We start from the raw sequence: 17,436 nt of genomic DNA, 5'->3' as shown, positions 1-17,436 counted from the left end.
GCTGCCCATGGCAGAGGGTTGGAACTAGATGGTCTCTGAGGTCCTTTCCAACCCAAACCATTTTGTTATTGTATGTCTTTACAAATACGCTAAACCAGATTTTGTCCTATCTCTTCTTTCACATTTCAATGAGAGATTGTACTTAAATGAATGGGTACGTGACTAAAAACTGGATTTTACAGGCCCCAAACAGGACTTTAAAAGTTCTTTTTGGTGTCTGTAAGACCAGCGGAGTAAGACAAGTACTTGATGCCATTTTTTTATTTTTTTAAAGAAGACTATTAGCAGAACTAGTTTGTTAGCAGGAGTCTTGGGAATCCTGGGAATTGTATGTTCACCATATAAAATGTAAGAAACCTAGTTACACTTTTAGGAAAGGCAGCATCTGAATCACCAGTTTTTTAGCCAAATCTTAAAATTTTTTATAGAACAGTATAATCTGTGGTCTACCAGATCTTTAATACAAAAATAAACCAAGAGTTACTAATTTTGACAAAGCTCCTGCGAGCTTTAATCACCAGTATAGGCTCTGGAAGCAGTGAAAGTTTCTTCTGTCAGCTGCCTGCTTTAAAAATTCCTCTATGTGTATGTCTGTAGACTAGGACACCTGTATCCTACCATCTTTTGTGATGGAAGCTTTCCATCCCAGGATGGTATCAGGGAATCAGCGATGTTCCAGGACAACCAGAGGGATCAAAAAAGTGTCACAACTTTTCCTTAGCATAAGGAAAAGCACATGGCCATTCCTGCCAAATTTTATTCATTTAGACACTATCCCCTGTTTTAGCCTCATTTTAAAGCACTTCCAAAACCTCCCACTGCTCTGATGTACTGAGTTTTAATGAGGCATCAGGAAACAGCCAGTAGTATTTTTTCCTCTGCAGTCGCTCAGGCTGGTGCAGGTTGGCAGCCCCAGGTGCCACACAGCGCAACACCAGGAGCAGATAACCTTGGGGAAGGGAGTGAGGGACCTGGGGAGGCAGGTGGGCGAGGGGCATGGAAGCTGCAGCTGGGGATCGCTGGTCCTGTCTCTTCAGTCGTGTACATTTCCCCTACTGTGTTATGCAGATTATCCCAAGCAGCCCTCCGTCACAGGACAGGACAATATACATACCTCAAATATTTACGGTGCCTGCACTTCGAGAATGAGACAGTTCCTTCACATCTGTGAATGGGCCACTTTAAAAACATCAAAATAAACCATCTGGCTTTGCAACTGCTTCTAATTACTTCCCTGCCTAGACTGTAAACTTTGGGGTTTGGCACCAGCCTCCGTCCTAGAGCGCTGCCCAAATCCCGCTCCCAGGCAGCTAATCAGAGACACTGCAGCACAGGGGGGAGCAGCCCTGGAGCTGGGCTTGTCCAGCTCACAGCTCTCCGCACACCCGGCAGGTCTGTCCAGCCGTCTGTCCAGCCGTCCGTCCATCCGCAGGAGTGCTCCAGGTGTGGCTTAGCGCAGCTTGCACCATGTACGCACAGGGGCTGCCGGGGCTGGTGGTGCTGCTGCTGGTCACCTCGCTGCCGGCCGGTCAACCCGCACTGCCGGCCGGCCCTCCGGCCCTGTGGTAAGTGCGGCTCTGAAGCCTCCCTGGGGGGTTGCGGCTGATTTAGGAGACGTCAGGAGCGTGGAGGCTGGGGCTGAGGAGGGAGTGGTGAAGCGGTATGCGAGCTCTTCTTCTGCCTGCTTAAAAGTGACACTGAAGGAAGCGCTCTGTGTGGCTGGGATCCTAAATAGGTGCTGTGGGAACTGCAGGGGTTATTTGCAGTGGCCTGGGATGCGTCCCTCTATTACAGTACAGGGGGAAGAGTTGGGTAGCGATGACTCTTTACACCCAAACCTCTGAACCCTGCTGCCTGAGTGGAGCAGGTACCTAACCACAAGATGCTGTGTGTTGCTGCTCTGTGGCGCAGAGGCACGGCGAGGCACACTGCCATCCACTCTTCCCCCGCTCCTAACAGGGCCAGCACCTGCCTGCTCCTACAGCAGCAGTTCCTTTGCTCCGAGACCTTGTGAAATCTACCCTTTGAGAAATGCGGGCGTTAGTAACCTGAATCCTCAGTACTCCCTGGCGTTATGCACATCAGTTTTTTAGCTTGGCCAGTCCTTTGTTCTGTTTTCCTGCAATCAAGCTCCTGATAAGGCAAGGTGCAATGTTCCCTGTGTATGTCTTGAAGGTCCTGATCTCTGTGCCCCCCAGTGCATGGTACACTTGTGGGGCAGAGCTGCAGGTCTTCAGATCTAGCATCCAGATTCTGCTGACTTTGCTAAAACCACTGCTGTGAACTGCACTATTGCATGGAAAGCAGCGATTGCTTCTGTTTCCCTTCCTGATGAAAGCATGGATTCTATATATCCAACAACCAGAAGGATTATTTTGGGCAAATGTATTTTATTAGAATCAACCCTAGGTTTTTTTTTTGGTATCATACATTCCTGTTATGCTACCTAGATGTTTGGATGTATGCCTCTTTTCTAAACCTTCTCAAGTAACTCAGATAAAAATGTTTCATGATAATCAAACTTTACATGTATATGCATATATATACCAGATATGCATAATGAAAAAGAAGGTGAGCCTAATGCAGTTTAAAAAGGTCATTAAAATACACTGCAAGCATTCCTGCAGGTAGCAATGAGACTTCTGATCAAAGAGAAGAAAATTGCATGATTTGAGGCAGATAGTAGTTTAGGATGGTAACAAACTGGTGGTGTTAAAAACAGTATCCTGGAGAATAGCTGGAGCCATGGCAGGAGAGTGGTTTCCCGTGAGGCAAGCTCTCATCAGCTCTGAGCTGCAGCCCCTGGCTTTGACCACAACTCATTCTCTTTGCCGTCCTCCACAGGAGTGGTTTGGGTAGCCCTTCTCCGTGTCAGCTGTCCCGGACTGAATCGGAGCTCAGGTGCCGTGTCCCGGGGGGAAAGCTGTGCAGCGACAGAGGCAGATGCGAGTGTGGAGTCTGCATCTGCCAAGTGACTGAGTCCGGCAAATACTACGGTCCGCTCTGCGAGTGCCACGACTGGGTGTGCGAGACCTATGACGGGAAGATCTGCGCAGGTAAGGAAGCTGCTGTGGTGGCAGAAGCTTAGGAAATTAAGAGTACTCATTATAACCAGATATATGTTGGGAGGACAGCACAATGATATGGTGGAGACACAGTTATAACGATGTCCCTGAACCATGACTCCAAGTGGGAATGTGCATATCTGAGGATCTCACCAGATTAAAGGATATAGGTCATAGAGGTAGTTTCTGACGTGAAATGGGACTTTTCCCAGAGAGATTCGTCTGCAGCAGGGATAGAAGCAGGAGTGGCTTTGGAGTCTGTGAAAACTCTGTTTTGAATCTAATACAGGACACAATATTGCTTGCATTTTTCATATAATATTGCTGCATTTGAACTGCTTGCCTAATGTCATATGGTATCGACCAAGGCTTTAAACCATCTCTGAACACTCAGTTCTGTCCTGTAATTAGTTTTTTCTTCATCTCTTGCTGTGAGGGGAAAGGTTTGCTCTAACAGGTGCCAACACTGAGGGCGTATAAATATGAAAACTCTTTTTTTTCTCTAAGTAATGATAATGCTTTCCGCGTAGACACTTAAACCAATGTAATTAATTGTATTGTGGCTTGCAAGATTTCCCCACTGACACTGAATTCTTTAATGATGGATGAAATAACATACATTTCTGCGAGAGAATTTAGTCACTGCCAGTTGTTGGAACATGTCACTTGGTTTGCATCTAAACATTATCACTCTTTCATCTTTCCAGCTGTCTTTACTTAAGTTTCTGGGCTATTTTGGTCTGATTTTGGACTTTTTTTTTTTTTTTTTTTTTTTTTTAAGCAGCTTAGAATAGGATTTTAGAAAAAAAAACAGGGAGAAGAAATGCCATCACATTCCTAAGGGGATTCAGCTTGGAGCTTGATGAAAGGGGCCAGAAGGGTACTTCATTTCTAGTATCACAGCATCTACAGCTTTACCAGATTCACACAAACGTGTCATCTTTTCAGGCCAAAAACTGCAATTAGGTCAATGGGAATGTTACAGGAATTCTCCTAGTAAGAGGATAACACAAATGCATTCCAGCAGTGGGTTTGGCAAATTTTGTAGGAAAAAAAGAGCAACTTATTTTAGCAAAAACGTAGCTAAGAATAAGAAGTCCAATAATAACATGAAAAGATCAAGGATGGGATTACGAGAAAAATATCTGCAATCTGTCACCTATGACTCTATTATAGACTTTTGTGGAGAAAGTGATTTATAGACTCTGTAGTCAGCAGGTTAAGTCCATTTACATAAGAAATATCGAGGGCCTGCCAATCTGCTCTGTGCTTTGCTGTCCCCAATGTGAATTTTTGTTTGGTGGTGTGATTTCAGTATACTTGCTGTTATTGCGGGGTAATTGTATAAATTAGAAGTGAAAGCTCCTCTGATTTTAACATTCAACAACAAACCCAACTATTATGTTCCTGTTAATGCCATGAGCAGTGGCTGCAAAGTCTGTTCAGTGCTTTGGTGGGGTGGAAAGGAGTGCTGACAGGATAAACAAACCCAAGAGATTTCTAACAATATTTAGCTTTTGTGTAGCACTTCATGCAGCAGTTCAAAGATGTGAATGTTAAGTGATTAAACTTTTTTTTTAAAAAAACCCCAATTTTGTTGTAGTTGTCACCTTTTCTTGCTGGAGTATTGAAGCTGCCTTACCACTGAGATGTCAAATAATTTAAATTAACTCTTCTGCAAATAGAGTAGGAAAAAATTCAGTACGAAGTCCTGGGGCTGGAAACAGCTGTCAAAGGAATAGAGTTTTTGCTTGTTTGGTTTGTTTTTTTGACAATGGTGCTGAAAGTCTGTCTGACTTTGTTGGGAGTCCAGGGCTGCCTGGCAATGCAGGAGAACAGCCCCGGGTATAACTTATTTGGGGCTGGGAAACAGGGTCTGAATCCAGGTGGTGAGACTCCTACTTTCAGCCTCTTCATTTCCCCCTCATCCTATGTTTTTAGTCACTTTAAGTTGCATATGGGAGGAGGGAAGAATAGAAAAGATGGTGAGGGTCAAATCTAGTGTAACTGTTAGGAGACTGGTCCTCATGTATGAATGGCAGGCTCCTCCCTCAGCAACCCTTCAGTAAACCACATCTGGTGTTTCTTATTGTTACACCACCAAGCTGATCTCACATGTATGACACTGTTTCCTTCCTATGCATTTTTGAGCAAGTTTTTTGACTTGATGATGAAATTATGTTTCCTTTAGGTGAACAGCCAAACTGTCTTGTTATAGTTCAATTCCAGTTTCCTTTTCTGTTTTTCTTTTCCCTGTTTTGAATCTGATATTTGCTATTCTATTTAATTACTGGTGTCTCTCCTGATGAGTACAATGACAATAACTGCTGAGTGGTACAAGAACTTCCAGACAGGAAGCAAATATTCATCTAGAGAGTCATGGTATTTGAGATTAATGCCTTTTTCAAGTGTCTAATGTCTAATCACCATGATGTTCATATCTAGAGTTGGGTAGGCAGAGTTGTTTGAGTCGCATGTACCAATGATAGCTGTGTTTCCCTGCCAGTCAGTTCAGACATACCTTCACTTCTGTCTCAAGCTAAACAAAATGAATATGCAATTCATTACCTTCAAGGCACTTTCTGGGTTAGATCTCCCTTCTGGAACAGTCATTAGACACTGGTATTCTGAGGAGGAAAGACCTAAAGACAGAAAAAAATGTCTAACTATGATTTGCTTTTAATTATCACCATGTATAAGCAATGGAAAAGAGATTATGCCATGAATAATGAAGAAGAGCAGGTACAAATGTCAATCCTTTTACTCTCCTGTGAGACTCCTCTGCCACATTTCACTTCCATGATGTTTCTGTGTGCTTTGGAGGGAATTCTGATTTTTTTCCCTTTTATCCCACTGAGATTTATAACAAATTAGGTGATCTCTCATGGAGTCAGAAACAAAGAAGAGAGAAATGAAGTGCTGTAGTCTGAGTCACTGAGTCCCCTGTCCTCCTCTGTGGCCTTTTTGTCTGCCTACTGTGTCATGGGCTGTAGAGGAAAGACGAGTAGGGTCCCAGTACTGTAATTCTCTTTGCAATGTTGTTGACATCTTTATTATTGTCATTTGCTGCTGGTCTTCAAGGAGATGCACTAAGAGGAAGACGACTGCAAAACACTGAATCAAAACCCCGAAGGATTTATGCTTCATTCAGGGCAGACAATATATTTGTTGCTGTTTATTTGCAAATGGTAGTTCTGGCCTCAGAGAGTTTCATATTGCCTCAGGCTTTCTTAGAGTAAGTGGAGCCTGTGTTGTGCGCAAAGGGAAGTGGAATGCGGCACTAATTCCTATCACATCACTGCTTGATATCTTTCTCTGTGGTTTTGCAGCCAGTATAGAGGAAAATCAGTTTTAGTGAATTTTTTTTTGTGGTTGATAAAATAGAAAAAATAAACTTAAAGTGTAGACTTCCTTGGCCAAGTAGAGTGGGAATGCTCTAGATATTCCTAGAGAACAGGCCATGGATATTGCCAGCTGGGACATGACACAGTATGATGGCACTGCTCATAGTTAGTGACATCAGGAAGCAAATACGATTTGGTGACAGCATAGAGAGAGATACATGAAGAATGTTCCTATCTGCTCAGAACTATATTAATTGTCTTTGCTTTTCCGTAGCTATTTAGGTATTATAAACAATCTTCTTCCAAGCTGAAATGTCTACTGAATAATAGTGGCACTGCCTGATCTACCACTGCCATAAGCAGTGGCTGGGGAACTTTTGTTGTTGCTGTTCAAGGCAGTGAAAGATTTTTCTCTTTCTTTCTCCAAAGCTGTAGTTGCTGTAAGTGCTGTACTTATTTTAAGACTAGTCCAGCAATGTAATGGTAGTCGTAGGTTTTCACAGCCAGAAGTGTTATCGTAGTTGTGTGAGGGACAAAAAAGTATCAGTGCCATTATTTTCCTCTCTGTAAGGCTTTTAATTATGCAGAGAACACAAGTGAAAAATTAAATTGACAAGGAGGGGTTGTAGAAATACAAGATAAACAAGAATTAAAGTACTGATGCAACATGTAGTTATGCATCCATGTGAGTTTATTGGATATGTGGCCCTGTTAACAGTTGGAGAGAGTTAGGAAATTGAGAATGGGATTTGGAGAACATCTTGTGCTGAGGACTCCTCTTTGCACAGAAGCTGAATAGTGCTTTTAGGCAGAGCTATCATAGCTGAGTTGGAAATGCTCTAACAACTGTACCTTTGTGTTTGTACTAAAGGGATTTCTGGCACACTGATTTTTCATTGAGCAGTATTTCTTGCTAAAGGGAAAGGGGGAAGAAAAGCCAGTCTGTGCCCTGCATTGATTGCCATTTGATCCAAAGTGAAATTGAAAGCCCTGGATTTTGAGAACAGGTGTAAGTCTCTTCTCTGTCAGAGGCCATGCTTGTGAAGATTCAGCTGTGGCACATGTGGTCATTGAAGATGCAGCCTCCTAAAAAAGCCAAGTTAAAAATAGGGCAGGAGGCTACTGATGAAAATGGAGGTAGCAGTTCTTCTCTGACCTGGTTTGCTCTGGTTTGGATTTCAGAACTTGGCTTAAGTGACATTTCCTCCTGGAGCAGGGGTTTGTAGGTGTGATAATAGCATACATATTCATCTCAAAGCAGGTCCCCCAGGTTCTAGCAGAAGTGAAGTTGTGATAGCACGGACCTCATTGCAGGCTTGTCACCTTGCTAAGTGCCCGAGGTGGCAGCAGACTTACAAAGCACAAGATAACACCCATACCATTCTCAGCTTTATGCTGTCGGTACCTGATCTAGGTAAAGTCAAGCAGCCTCTGATACATCTGCAGTCGCTGCTGTCCCAAATGCAGCGTGCATGTTCTTAGCCGTGGTGAGCAAAGCACGAGGGGGGAGCCCGGAGAGAGATGCCATGGGGGACATAACGGGAAGTGAAGTGTTTTAAAAGTATCTTATTAAACCATTTGTAGCTAAATGCCTACCCCTCACATTGAGCACCCTTGTCTGCAGATACTACTTGTGGAAAATACCTTCTAGTTGTAAAACAAAAAGTGAGTACATTGGGCATGTGGAGGGAGAGGCTTTTTGCAGCACCTGGCAGAGTGGTATGTAACCCCTCAGGCTGTCACTGACAGCAAAGCTGGCGGGGAGGGCAGAATCTCCTTCACCTTTTGCCCTTCTTTAGGCAGGGGTGACAAGCTTATCTGTTGCAGAGAAAAAGCAAGCCTTCCTGCAAGTTTTGACAATGCCAATAAGCGTTCTGCAGTGGGTTTGAATTTGTATGCTACTCACGGACTGATAATGAACTGAAGGCGTGTTTTATTTATTTGAAAGCATGCCCTTTCTGGCAAAATGGCTTTCGCAGGCCGAGGCGTTTTATGAGCCTTTGTGTTTCATTATCATTTATATGGAAAAGATATGGGTGATAGAAAATAGATGGTGCACTTAATGTTATGGAAGCGTGTATTAGTGATCTTACCTGCTTCATCACTGGATGGGTTTCAGTAAACGTTCTTATGGCCGCCTTTGTCAGACCAACTGACAAGCTTGGTAAGATTTTTCTGTGCTTTATTTGAAGTTTTATGGTTGGTGGTGTAAAGGGCTTCAAACCATCCATCACTTCTGCCACTGGACTGTAGACCTTTCACTGTAGGTGCTCATGGGTAGTTTGTCCTGACAAAGAACTGGGCACTGGTTTAAACAGCTTCTGTGAACTTTTTTAGGACAAAAGAACACATTACTGGTGCTGTCCAAGGAAAAAGGGCAATTTGTGCCTAAAATGGACTGGTGCTTGGCTTACATGCAAAGAGAGAAGCCAAAGTATATATGTGGCACTGGAATGCATCAGGGTTTTAACTGAAGTATATGGTAGCGGAGAGAGGCCACGTAACTTTGTGGTGTATAGTTGTATTGCTGGAGTTGAATTCTCTTGGAACTGGAAGAACTATGAAGAACAAGGCAAAGGTGAAGGAGCTGCAATTTGAGGAGCTTGTTCAGAGTTTGGTTTTGGGTTTTTTTCTTTGATTTCTTTATTTTTTTACTTTTCCTTAAAAAGAGAGGGTTTTTTTGGCCCAAACCAGTTGAAAGCCCTGCTCATAACAATAACTCCAGATGGAAAAGACAAATACCCAGGCCAAGTGATGCATGTTTTCCTCCACTCCTTTGTTCCAAGCCTGGGTACATCATGAAAAAAATGTTTTTCTTTTAAACAATATTATAAAAATCTATTTTAAAGCTTCCTTTCCTATTAATGGAGCAAGACATTATTTGCAGATAGGGGATTGTGATTTGGTACACAGGGAGTGGGCTGGAGCACCGACTCAAGCAGTTATGTGATCAGATTCTCATGTAAAGAGGAATAAACCTTCAAGAGAGTTTAATTGTAGTCACATCCGTCCTCTTTCTTGAAAGAGTAATCACATTCCAAATGCTCCTAAGACCTCCTTCACCCTTCTGTCTGTCCACCTGAGTATCAGTGGTGATACAATCTGGGGTATTTTCTTACCAGTGGCTTAAAGAGTGACAGTTGGAGTCTTTGGAGGCATATCTGGGGCATTTTGCTGTGAGAATGACTGGGAGTGCCAACTCTAAGGCTAGCAAGAGTGAACTGAGTAATGACTTTGTGATTTGGAAAACATTACAACCTTGGCAGCAGCACCCATCAGCAGATGTTGTGTCTAGAGCAATCGGTCACAGTATTGTGTTCCTGGGGGTGATGGTGGGGACAGGGAGAGGTGCGAGTGGGCTGCAGGATAATCATCCCATGCCCCAGACAAACTGCTGCAGTCCACCTTCCTCAGTCATGCTTCATCCAGTCCTCTGTTTGCAGCAGCTCCACGTCAGTCTTTCAAGCCAGGTGGTGTGGGTCATTTTAAGTATTGGGGATGTTAATGTTCACAATTAGCTCTCTGCCTCTGACTAAAGCCCTGTGCATTTGCACCATGATACATCTTCTAATATTGTATGCATTATTGTTGGGCACTGTTGGACTTATGTTTCAATAACAGGCAGGAAGTAGTCGCTACCTGACATTTGAAACGGTTTATTTTCCAAACTCGGTAACATATTTAAACCAACGTATAAACGTTAATTGTTTACCTTGGGCCATTCATTTGTCTGAAATGTGGGGAACACGCATGGAAAAGCAGTTAGTTGTCACGTAACAAGGTTTCTTCACACCAGTTTCCTTACTCAAAGTGTTTATACTGTGCTTTGCAGAAAGTATCTGGGTATTTTCTAAACTCAGTGGTGCAAGCTGATGGAGTCTCAGAAGCTGGAAGCCCCTCTTCTTAAGAAAGCCCTCTTCCTTTCCACTTCCTGAAAACCCCAGGTGCATTTCTTGCCTGTCCTTTCCCCTTCAGAAGTTCTTGGGTATAAATAGATCTGGTACATGGGTTTAGTGGCTTTTCAGCAAATGAAGAAGGACGATCAGACTACATCTTAGGAGTGGGTTCACAGAAGGGGTCCAAATCATGCTGAGCAATGTCGATGCCATGACAAAAGGCAATATAAGGACATGTTGTAGGGTGTTTCTCCCAAACACTTTTCCAGAACTGTGCTTTTTAGTCACTGTATGTTTAATGGGTAAAAAACCCACTTCTGCTGGTTCTCAGCACATACAGCACTTTCACCCTAAAGATCTAGACTGACTTGGTTCTTTCTCAAGCAGTTTTTAAACTTGAAAGAAAAGAAGCAATGAATTAATTGTACAACTGGAGTCCGACTTGCAGTGATAAGGCTGAGACCTTCCTTCACAGAATCATAGAAGTCAGTATTAAAAAATTGCTTAGTTTTTCGTTTGTTCCCTTTGTAGTCAGGTAAATTCTGTGGAAAGCAGATAACTAGTAAGAAATGTATTTCAAATCAGAAAGTGGTCTTGAAACACATCATTAGAGTACTGTTGTAGGACTAGTACTTCTAATGACCATCTTTTGAAAGAATTTTGTTTCATTCTCACCTCTGTTTCAAGCCACAGATAATCCCCGTCACAACCACAGCAAGTGTCATGAAACACAGATCCCAGTTCATGCTTAGGAAGAGATCCAGGTGCCACCTATCACTGAAAAAATTCCCCCTCACCTTCAGAAATGGCAGTTTTTCTAGGTGGGAATTGAAAATGTAGGAGCAATTGCAATTAAATGCAACTACTTTTCATTTATGTAGGTGTGCCTACAGTCTGTTAGTGGAACTCTCTTATTTAAGGCAGAAAATCCAAATTTCATTTTTTTCAATTATCCTTTCTCTGGGAAAATAATAAAATAATAAAAAAAAATCATGGGATATGATTGAAGCATGGAGGAGAAATGTTAGAGCATATCAGTGGCATTGGCTGTTATCTGCTTTCCTTTGTATGTGGCCTCTTCTAAACAGAGAGGCTTAACTGTGGCGTAAATTTGTGTATCACAATAAAAAAAATTGTGCAAGGACTTTTTGAGATTTATAATGCTTAACTTCCTACTAGCTTTGTGTGGGGGATGCACAAATACAACAAAAATTTGATTGGATATGGGATTGGCAAAATTGCCAAACTCCAGTCATATGCTTTGCTTGATTCAGGAGTGGATCCTGCCACTCACATCTATGTTTCAGGTTAAGGAGATTTTTAATAAAAGCAAATGGTGTGACTTTTTCTTTTAATCTGAGCAGAAGCTTATGTTTTCTGCTGACGTAAGTCTAATGAAATCAATATATTTACGCCAACAGAGAACTGGTCTCACAACATTTCCTCCCCTTGTTTGTCTTGAATCTCCAATTAATAGCAGACACAAATTCAACAGCTTCTTATGGACCCTGTCATTTACCTGCAAATGGTAATGGCAGAAAAATAACAATAACGTAATCAGCAGAGTTTAGAATGCTTTTAAGCTTGACAACACTTTACATGATTTTTCTCTTTGGTTTGCTTCCATTCTGTATATTGTATTACTTTAGAGAGTTACGTGTTACTTGGCAGTGGTCTGACAGGTCATTTACCAAAATAATATTTCTCCAGATTGGCAGAATTTGACTTAGCAGAAGTGAGACTTTTCTGTGAAAACATTCTGATAAATGAAACCCAGCCTTTCAAAGGCTCTATTAATTAAGGAATAGGCTATACTGAGGGAACTATCCCAAGTTTTGTTAAATGGTCTGATGATTTGGAAAGTCATAATGAGATTAAGATTTTGTAATTGGACAAGCAGGGTGAGTATCTATCCCCCCCCGCCTTCTCACCGTATTAATGCTTTTGTATATGAGTTCTGAGGGATTTAATTTTGTAAATAATAAAATTCCATTTTAAATTCTAACTGTTAATTGCTTAAATGTATGTCTGCAACATATGAAAGTTATAAGAGATTTTACCTACAGATACTATCCAGAAAATAAAGCATGATTTCTCCATAGGTGGTTTCAAAGAAACATATCACATGACATTTTTTAAAAATTAAGTTTCTTTCAGGACACTAACTTGGACTCTATAAATAATACAATGACCACAGACTTTATTTCATTTCATGGGTGCCTATGAAAATAACTTTCAGAGGTTTTAACACAATCTTACTCTGCCTGGGACATTGCTTATCAAGGTCTTTCAAAACAAGCACATAGTTTTTCTGGCCCTTCATGTGGGCTACTAGTCATCTGTCTTTCAGGGTTTCAGGCGTTCTCTTTGCTTTTTTTCCATGTTTTCCAATATGAACAATGGTTTCCAGCTCCACTCTGAAAATTATGGTTATGTCCAGTTGCCAAATTGTTTTTCCTAATTCTAATCACTGTTCTCAGAGTCTTTTCTGCTTTTTGGGTGGTCTCTATCTAGTCCAATTCCTTGGCACTGCTCTTCACAGGTTTTCTAATCCATTCATCTGCCTCATGAAAAAAGTTTCCATGAAGACCTGGGTGGATGTTAGACCCACCTTGGCTCTCTTTACAGTTCCTGGTGGCTCAGTCTCAAACCAGCTCATTCTCAGACCAATGACCTTTGCTCTCACATTTGTGTCCCAGGACTGTATTTTCTTGGAGAAGGCAAGCCTTCAGGAAGAGCTGAACTGCCTTGGGTATTCACTGGCCTTAGAGAAATTATCCACAGTTACATGAAATTCAATATGTGTTTTTGCTCATATTTTATTCATACGGGTGTTGTTCAGTTATAGAAGCTCTTGGTAGGACATGAATCTAAACCACAGAAACTTTAAAATAGTCATAAATCAGGTGTACACTGCAGTATCATAATTTCTCCCTGGTTCACACTTTTCTCCTTCGTGGACCAGGTGGGACAGCACACTGAAATTTTTCAGTTTATTTTAGTTACCCTGAATTACCTCTGCATTGCTTTTGTTACTTACAAGAGGGGGAATGTTTTAAACCATAGTAAAAATGTTTGTCTTGGGGAGATTATGGAATCCCTGGCACTGGGGGGTTCAAGAACAGGTTGAACAACTATCTGTCAGGAGGGATCAATGCACACTTGTTTGTGCCTCCAGGCACAGATTCTGATCACAGAATTATCTCTCCCAGAGGTCTCTGAAGCTGATTTTATTTGATGGTCCTGTGAAACCAGTTCTCACCTTGGTATTCTGTCTTAGAAGAATCTGTGGTAGTATAATCATAGTTTTTTTGTTGTGCTATTATGTTTCTAAATTAATTTATTGAAAGATATGTATAACTATTGATTTTAACGTGGTAAGACTAAGGATTTTCATCTTTTGCAGTATTAATAATACTTTCTAAACTATGACTGTCTTTTCCAAGTTTCTGAATGACCACATTTCTAAATGATTGCTACCAAGTTTACAAAAAATTTAAGCATTTTTTCCAACACGGAGGCATAAATTAATGCTTTCCAGAAATAAGTGGTGGATTGACTTTTGTAACAAGCTTGTAGTCATGGGAAACCTGTTTTATCCAACCCTTGCAATTTGATGCAAAAAACCAGCAGTAGAAGCATTAAACAGAAACATTTGTATTTTATTATTTGCTTTGTTTAAATAAATGGATTTGTAATCAACCAGTGACCTTATGGATAATTGGCAAAATGTATAAAAGTGAATGGTTGCCCTGCAATTTGATGTAGGATAATATAGACCACGACAAAAATTATATTGTAGAAGCTCCTTATCCTTGTTGTCTCCATTAAACAGCAAATAACATAATTCCTATTTAAACAGGAACCACATCTGTTCTGCATTTTTCACTGGAAGGAAATGTGTAAAGTGTTTTGTCAGATAATTTAAAAAAAGGTAGTGAGTAGTACTGAATTGCTGATGAACTTAGAGAAATAGGCCAAGTTTTAAAGAGCTGCCATGAGGATATGCATTCACTATATTGCCTTGATGCAATATTATACCCTCCAGAAAGTTAATTATTCTTGGCCAGAAATGGACTGTTGACAGCTGAAAACATTACCTAGCTTGATGACAAGTCGAAAGATGTTCCCAGTTGTGGGGGTGCAGCACTTCTATCAGCCTGATTTCTTTCATATCAGTAGGAATCACAGAATTGTAGGGGTTGGAAAGGATCTCAAGAGACCATCTAGTCCAACCCCAACAGTCCCTACTGTTCTCTCCTTCACCTTGGAAACACCCAGCTACACAGATGGTAATGCTGTATAGACAGCATATATGCTATATATACAGCACAGCTCTGTAGGAATGCTTCTTCTTCCTTCCTTTCCTCTGTTGGTCTTCCTGCATTTACCTAGGCATCACAATTCTCATGCTCACTTGTAGGAAGGAAATGGGGAGTTCTATCCCCACAGAAAGTTACCCTAGTCTTCTTTTCTCCAGCATCCAAGAAGTATGAAAACATTGCTGCTTAACTTTTCCTTTAGCCCCGTGTCCCACACATCCCTTCAGACAAACCCATCATGGAGCTATGTTTTGGTCTTGCTGATCCAGTTGTTTGTTGCTGCTGAGAAGCAATGATTTCAGAAGCTGCTGTAGGGGAAATATCTGCATTTCTGGACTGCGTATTCTATAAACCCAAATATTTGTGGTGCTTATAATTTTTTTCTTAGTTTATCCTTGGAAGAAAAGAAAGTACTTTTAAAGGGTGATGTTGCTCCATCTCTACTATATGGCAGAATGGTCACCTCCCCAGTGTATCGATGGAAGCTGGTATTGAAGAGTCCCACAGTGTCTTGGTGTAATGGACCTTGCCACCGTACACTTTTCTTCCCCTTTTTCTCTGTCTCTCTTCCCCATATGAATCACATAAGTGGTTTAAAATGTCTTTCAGTAAGTCATACAGTATTGCTGAAGGATAGTTTTGCTAATTCTGTCCCTACTGTAATGTCACTATATACAGAGTCTCTTTGCTACCTAAAAGCTAACATTTCATTTGGTCATCTACGTGAGACCTTTATAAAAAGTACTTAAGCACACTCCTTTTTTGGTCATAACAATGTCAAAAACTCAAGCTTTTGTTTGTATTCTGAACTGTCAGCTTGAATTTTTAAATCCTTCCTCAAAAATGGATCAGACTGAGCATTACGTTGGCTGCATACCTCCTAACACCTTCTGGCAAGCATCAGAAGCCAATAGTTCCACTCTGCCGTGGCTTATTTCTTGGCTGAAAAGGAATCACAAGAATCACATAGGAAATTTAATGTGGTGAAAGTGAGAAGAAAAGGATTGAAGGTTGGAAACAAGTGTTAAGACTTTCTATACAAGTGGCAGCTGGAATGTATGAGACTACATGCAGTACAAAGTGTTCCTCGGAACAGGAAAGCGTAGGTCTGTTAGAGCAGACAGAGTTTTTAAACAGTGAGTTAATTTTGTGATGGTAGTGTTCACAAAGTCCCTAAACCAGTGGTTTCATTCAGACTGCAGATGAAGGAGATGAATGCCTGAAGACATCGTGCGTGTGGTATAGAAAGGGGAGACGAAAGCGGCTCGTGCCATAAACCAATAGGGAAATGCTAACACTTTTCCAGGCAAACAGCTAGGTAGGAAAATCCTGGTTTAGACATTTGGATAGGCAAGATATATTTCTGGGGAAAAATGTGTGAGACAACCAAAAAAGATTATTTGTTTGACTGCTCTGCTAAAACATATTGGTGTTGCAAGATATGTTGTTGGCATTAAAATGAAACGAGCAGGGGAATGGACATAGTTCAATGTCTTCATTGCTTCCTCCCCCAGTAATGGCTTCTTCCAAGGTAATTTTTTAATGACGAAAGCACTTTTACACTCTTTGTGATAATAAATGTACTAGAAATGCAATTTAAATAAAATATTATTTCCTTCCTCAGGCGAAATATTGGAACACGTAAAATAAGCAATTAAAATACTACTTGCATCGTAGCTTTTAAAACCTCTAGTTTGAAAACTAAAACAGATGCAGTCCAAATGCAGCAGAGTTACCTGGTGAGCAGAGCATCACCATCTAAACACTAAGAGTCGTGCTTCTGGTTTCTATAGAGACAAATCAATGCAAAGTCAGATTGAATTTTTGTTGTTTTAAGTTGCAGAACTTAAAACCAAAGATTGTCTGTGTTGTAAATGGAATATAAGCATCCTTAGTGCTTTCAAGGGCCATGAGTTCTGCTGTATATCACGTATGTTGGCCAAGGGCGCACTGTGATATACCTGGCTTTCAAACAGTTTCAAAGGTAATATAACAAGATTAGTTCTGTCAGGAGTTACTTGGTCTATGAAATATATGTTGAAATGCTTTTATATCCTTTTCAAGATGTTGTCCTAGTGATGTATTCAGATTTCAGTTAATCTTTTCTGCTACTTTTCAAACAGCGAAAGGCAGGATGTGCTACAGAAAGCTCTCTGAAGACACTGTATTGTTTATATCAGTCCAACTCTCAATTTCTGTGTTTCGCTGTTTTCTCTTAAGTACACTTCCATCTGTGCTTTAATATGGCTGAGAAATTTTGTAACATTTGCTGTTTTGCAAACCTCAAGCCTAAAAACACTCTGCTTTACAAATCCCAGGGAAATAAATGTGATATGGAGCTGTGCATTCTGCTGAATAGACCTGTGGGCTTCTCTCTGCAAATGTTTAAAGCTGGTATTGTCATGAACTTTCAGGACATGAGGTTTTTTTTGTTCCTTGACTAATGAGAAGTAGTTCTCAGAATCTCATAAACACTTGTGCAGTTGGTAAATGAGCAAGAAATCCACAGAAACAGTGGTGTTGGAGCAAATGGTATAAAGGATGCCTAAAGGCAACTGTTCATCTTAGAGGATCAGCAGAAGGATTTTATCAGAGGATGAAAGAGTATTTCATCATAGAGGATGAATGAGGAATAAGTAAATAGGCATAGCTACATCTGTTAATTAATAACTATTAACATGCCCCCCCCAAAAAAAACCAACAACAAACCAACCCACACTGCTTAAGCAGTGTTTGTAGTGGTCATAGTGAAACTAGAACATGCAAAAGGGATTTAGGTACAAGTAGCAGAGGGCACATGGGCATTTGT

At 41.0% G+C, this 17,436-nt stretch overlaps 1 protein-coding gene across 1 annotated transcript in view; it reads left to right on the top strand.

Moving 5' to 3' along the window:
* Nucleotides 1–1,467: 1,467 nt before the first annotated feature.
* Nucleotides 1,468–17,436, top strand: part of ITGBL1 (integrin subunit beta like 1) — a gene marked incomplete at its 5' end in the record, with an annotated part of 149,073 nt that continues 133,104 nt past the window's right edge. Inside the window, 2 exons of the mRNA XM_084268891.1 lie at nt 1,468–1,565; nt 2,845–3,056. Coding sequence (XP_084125017.1) covers nt 1,468–1,565; nt 2,845–3,056 — 310 coding nt within the window. The remainder of the gene's footprint in view (nt 1,566–2,844; nt 3,057–17,436) is intronic.

Source organism: Gallinula chloropus (genome assembly GCF_964237585.1).
Source record: "Gallinula chloropus genome assembly, chromosome: 1".
NCBI lineage: Eukaryota > Metazoa > Chordata > Aves > Gruiformes > Rallidae > Gallinula > Gallinula chloropus.
Note: the sequence above shows the minus strand (reverse complement) of the source record. Positions and strands in the feature narration are given on the sequence as shown.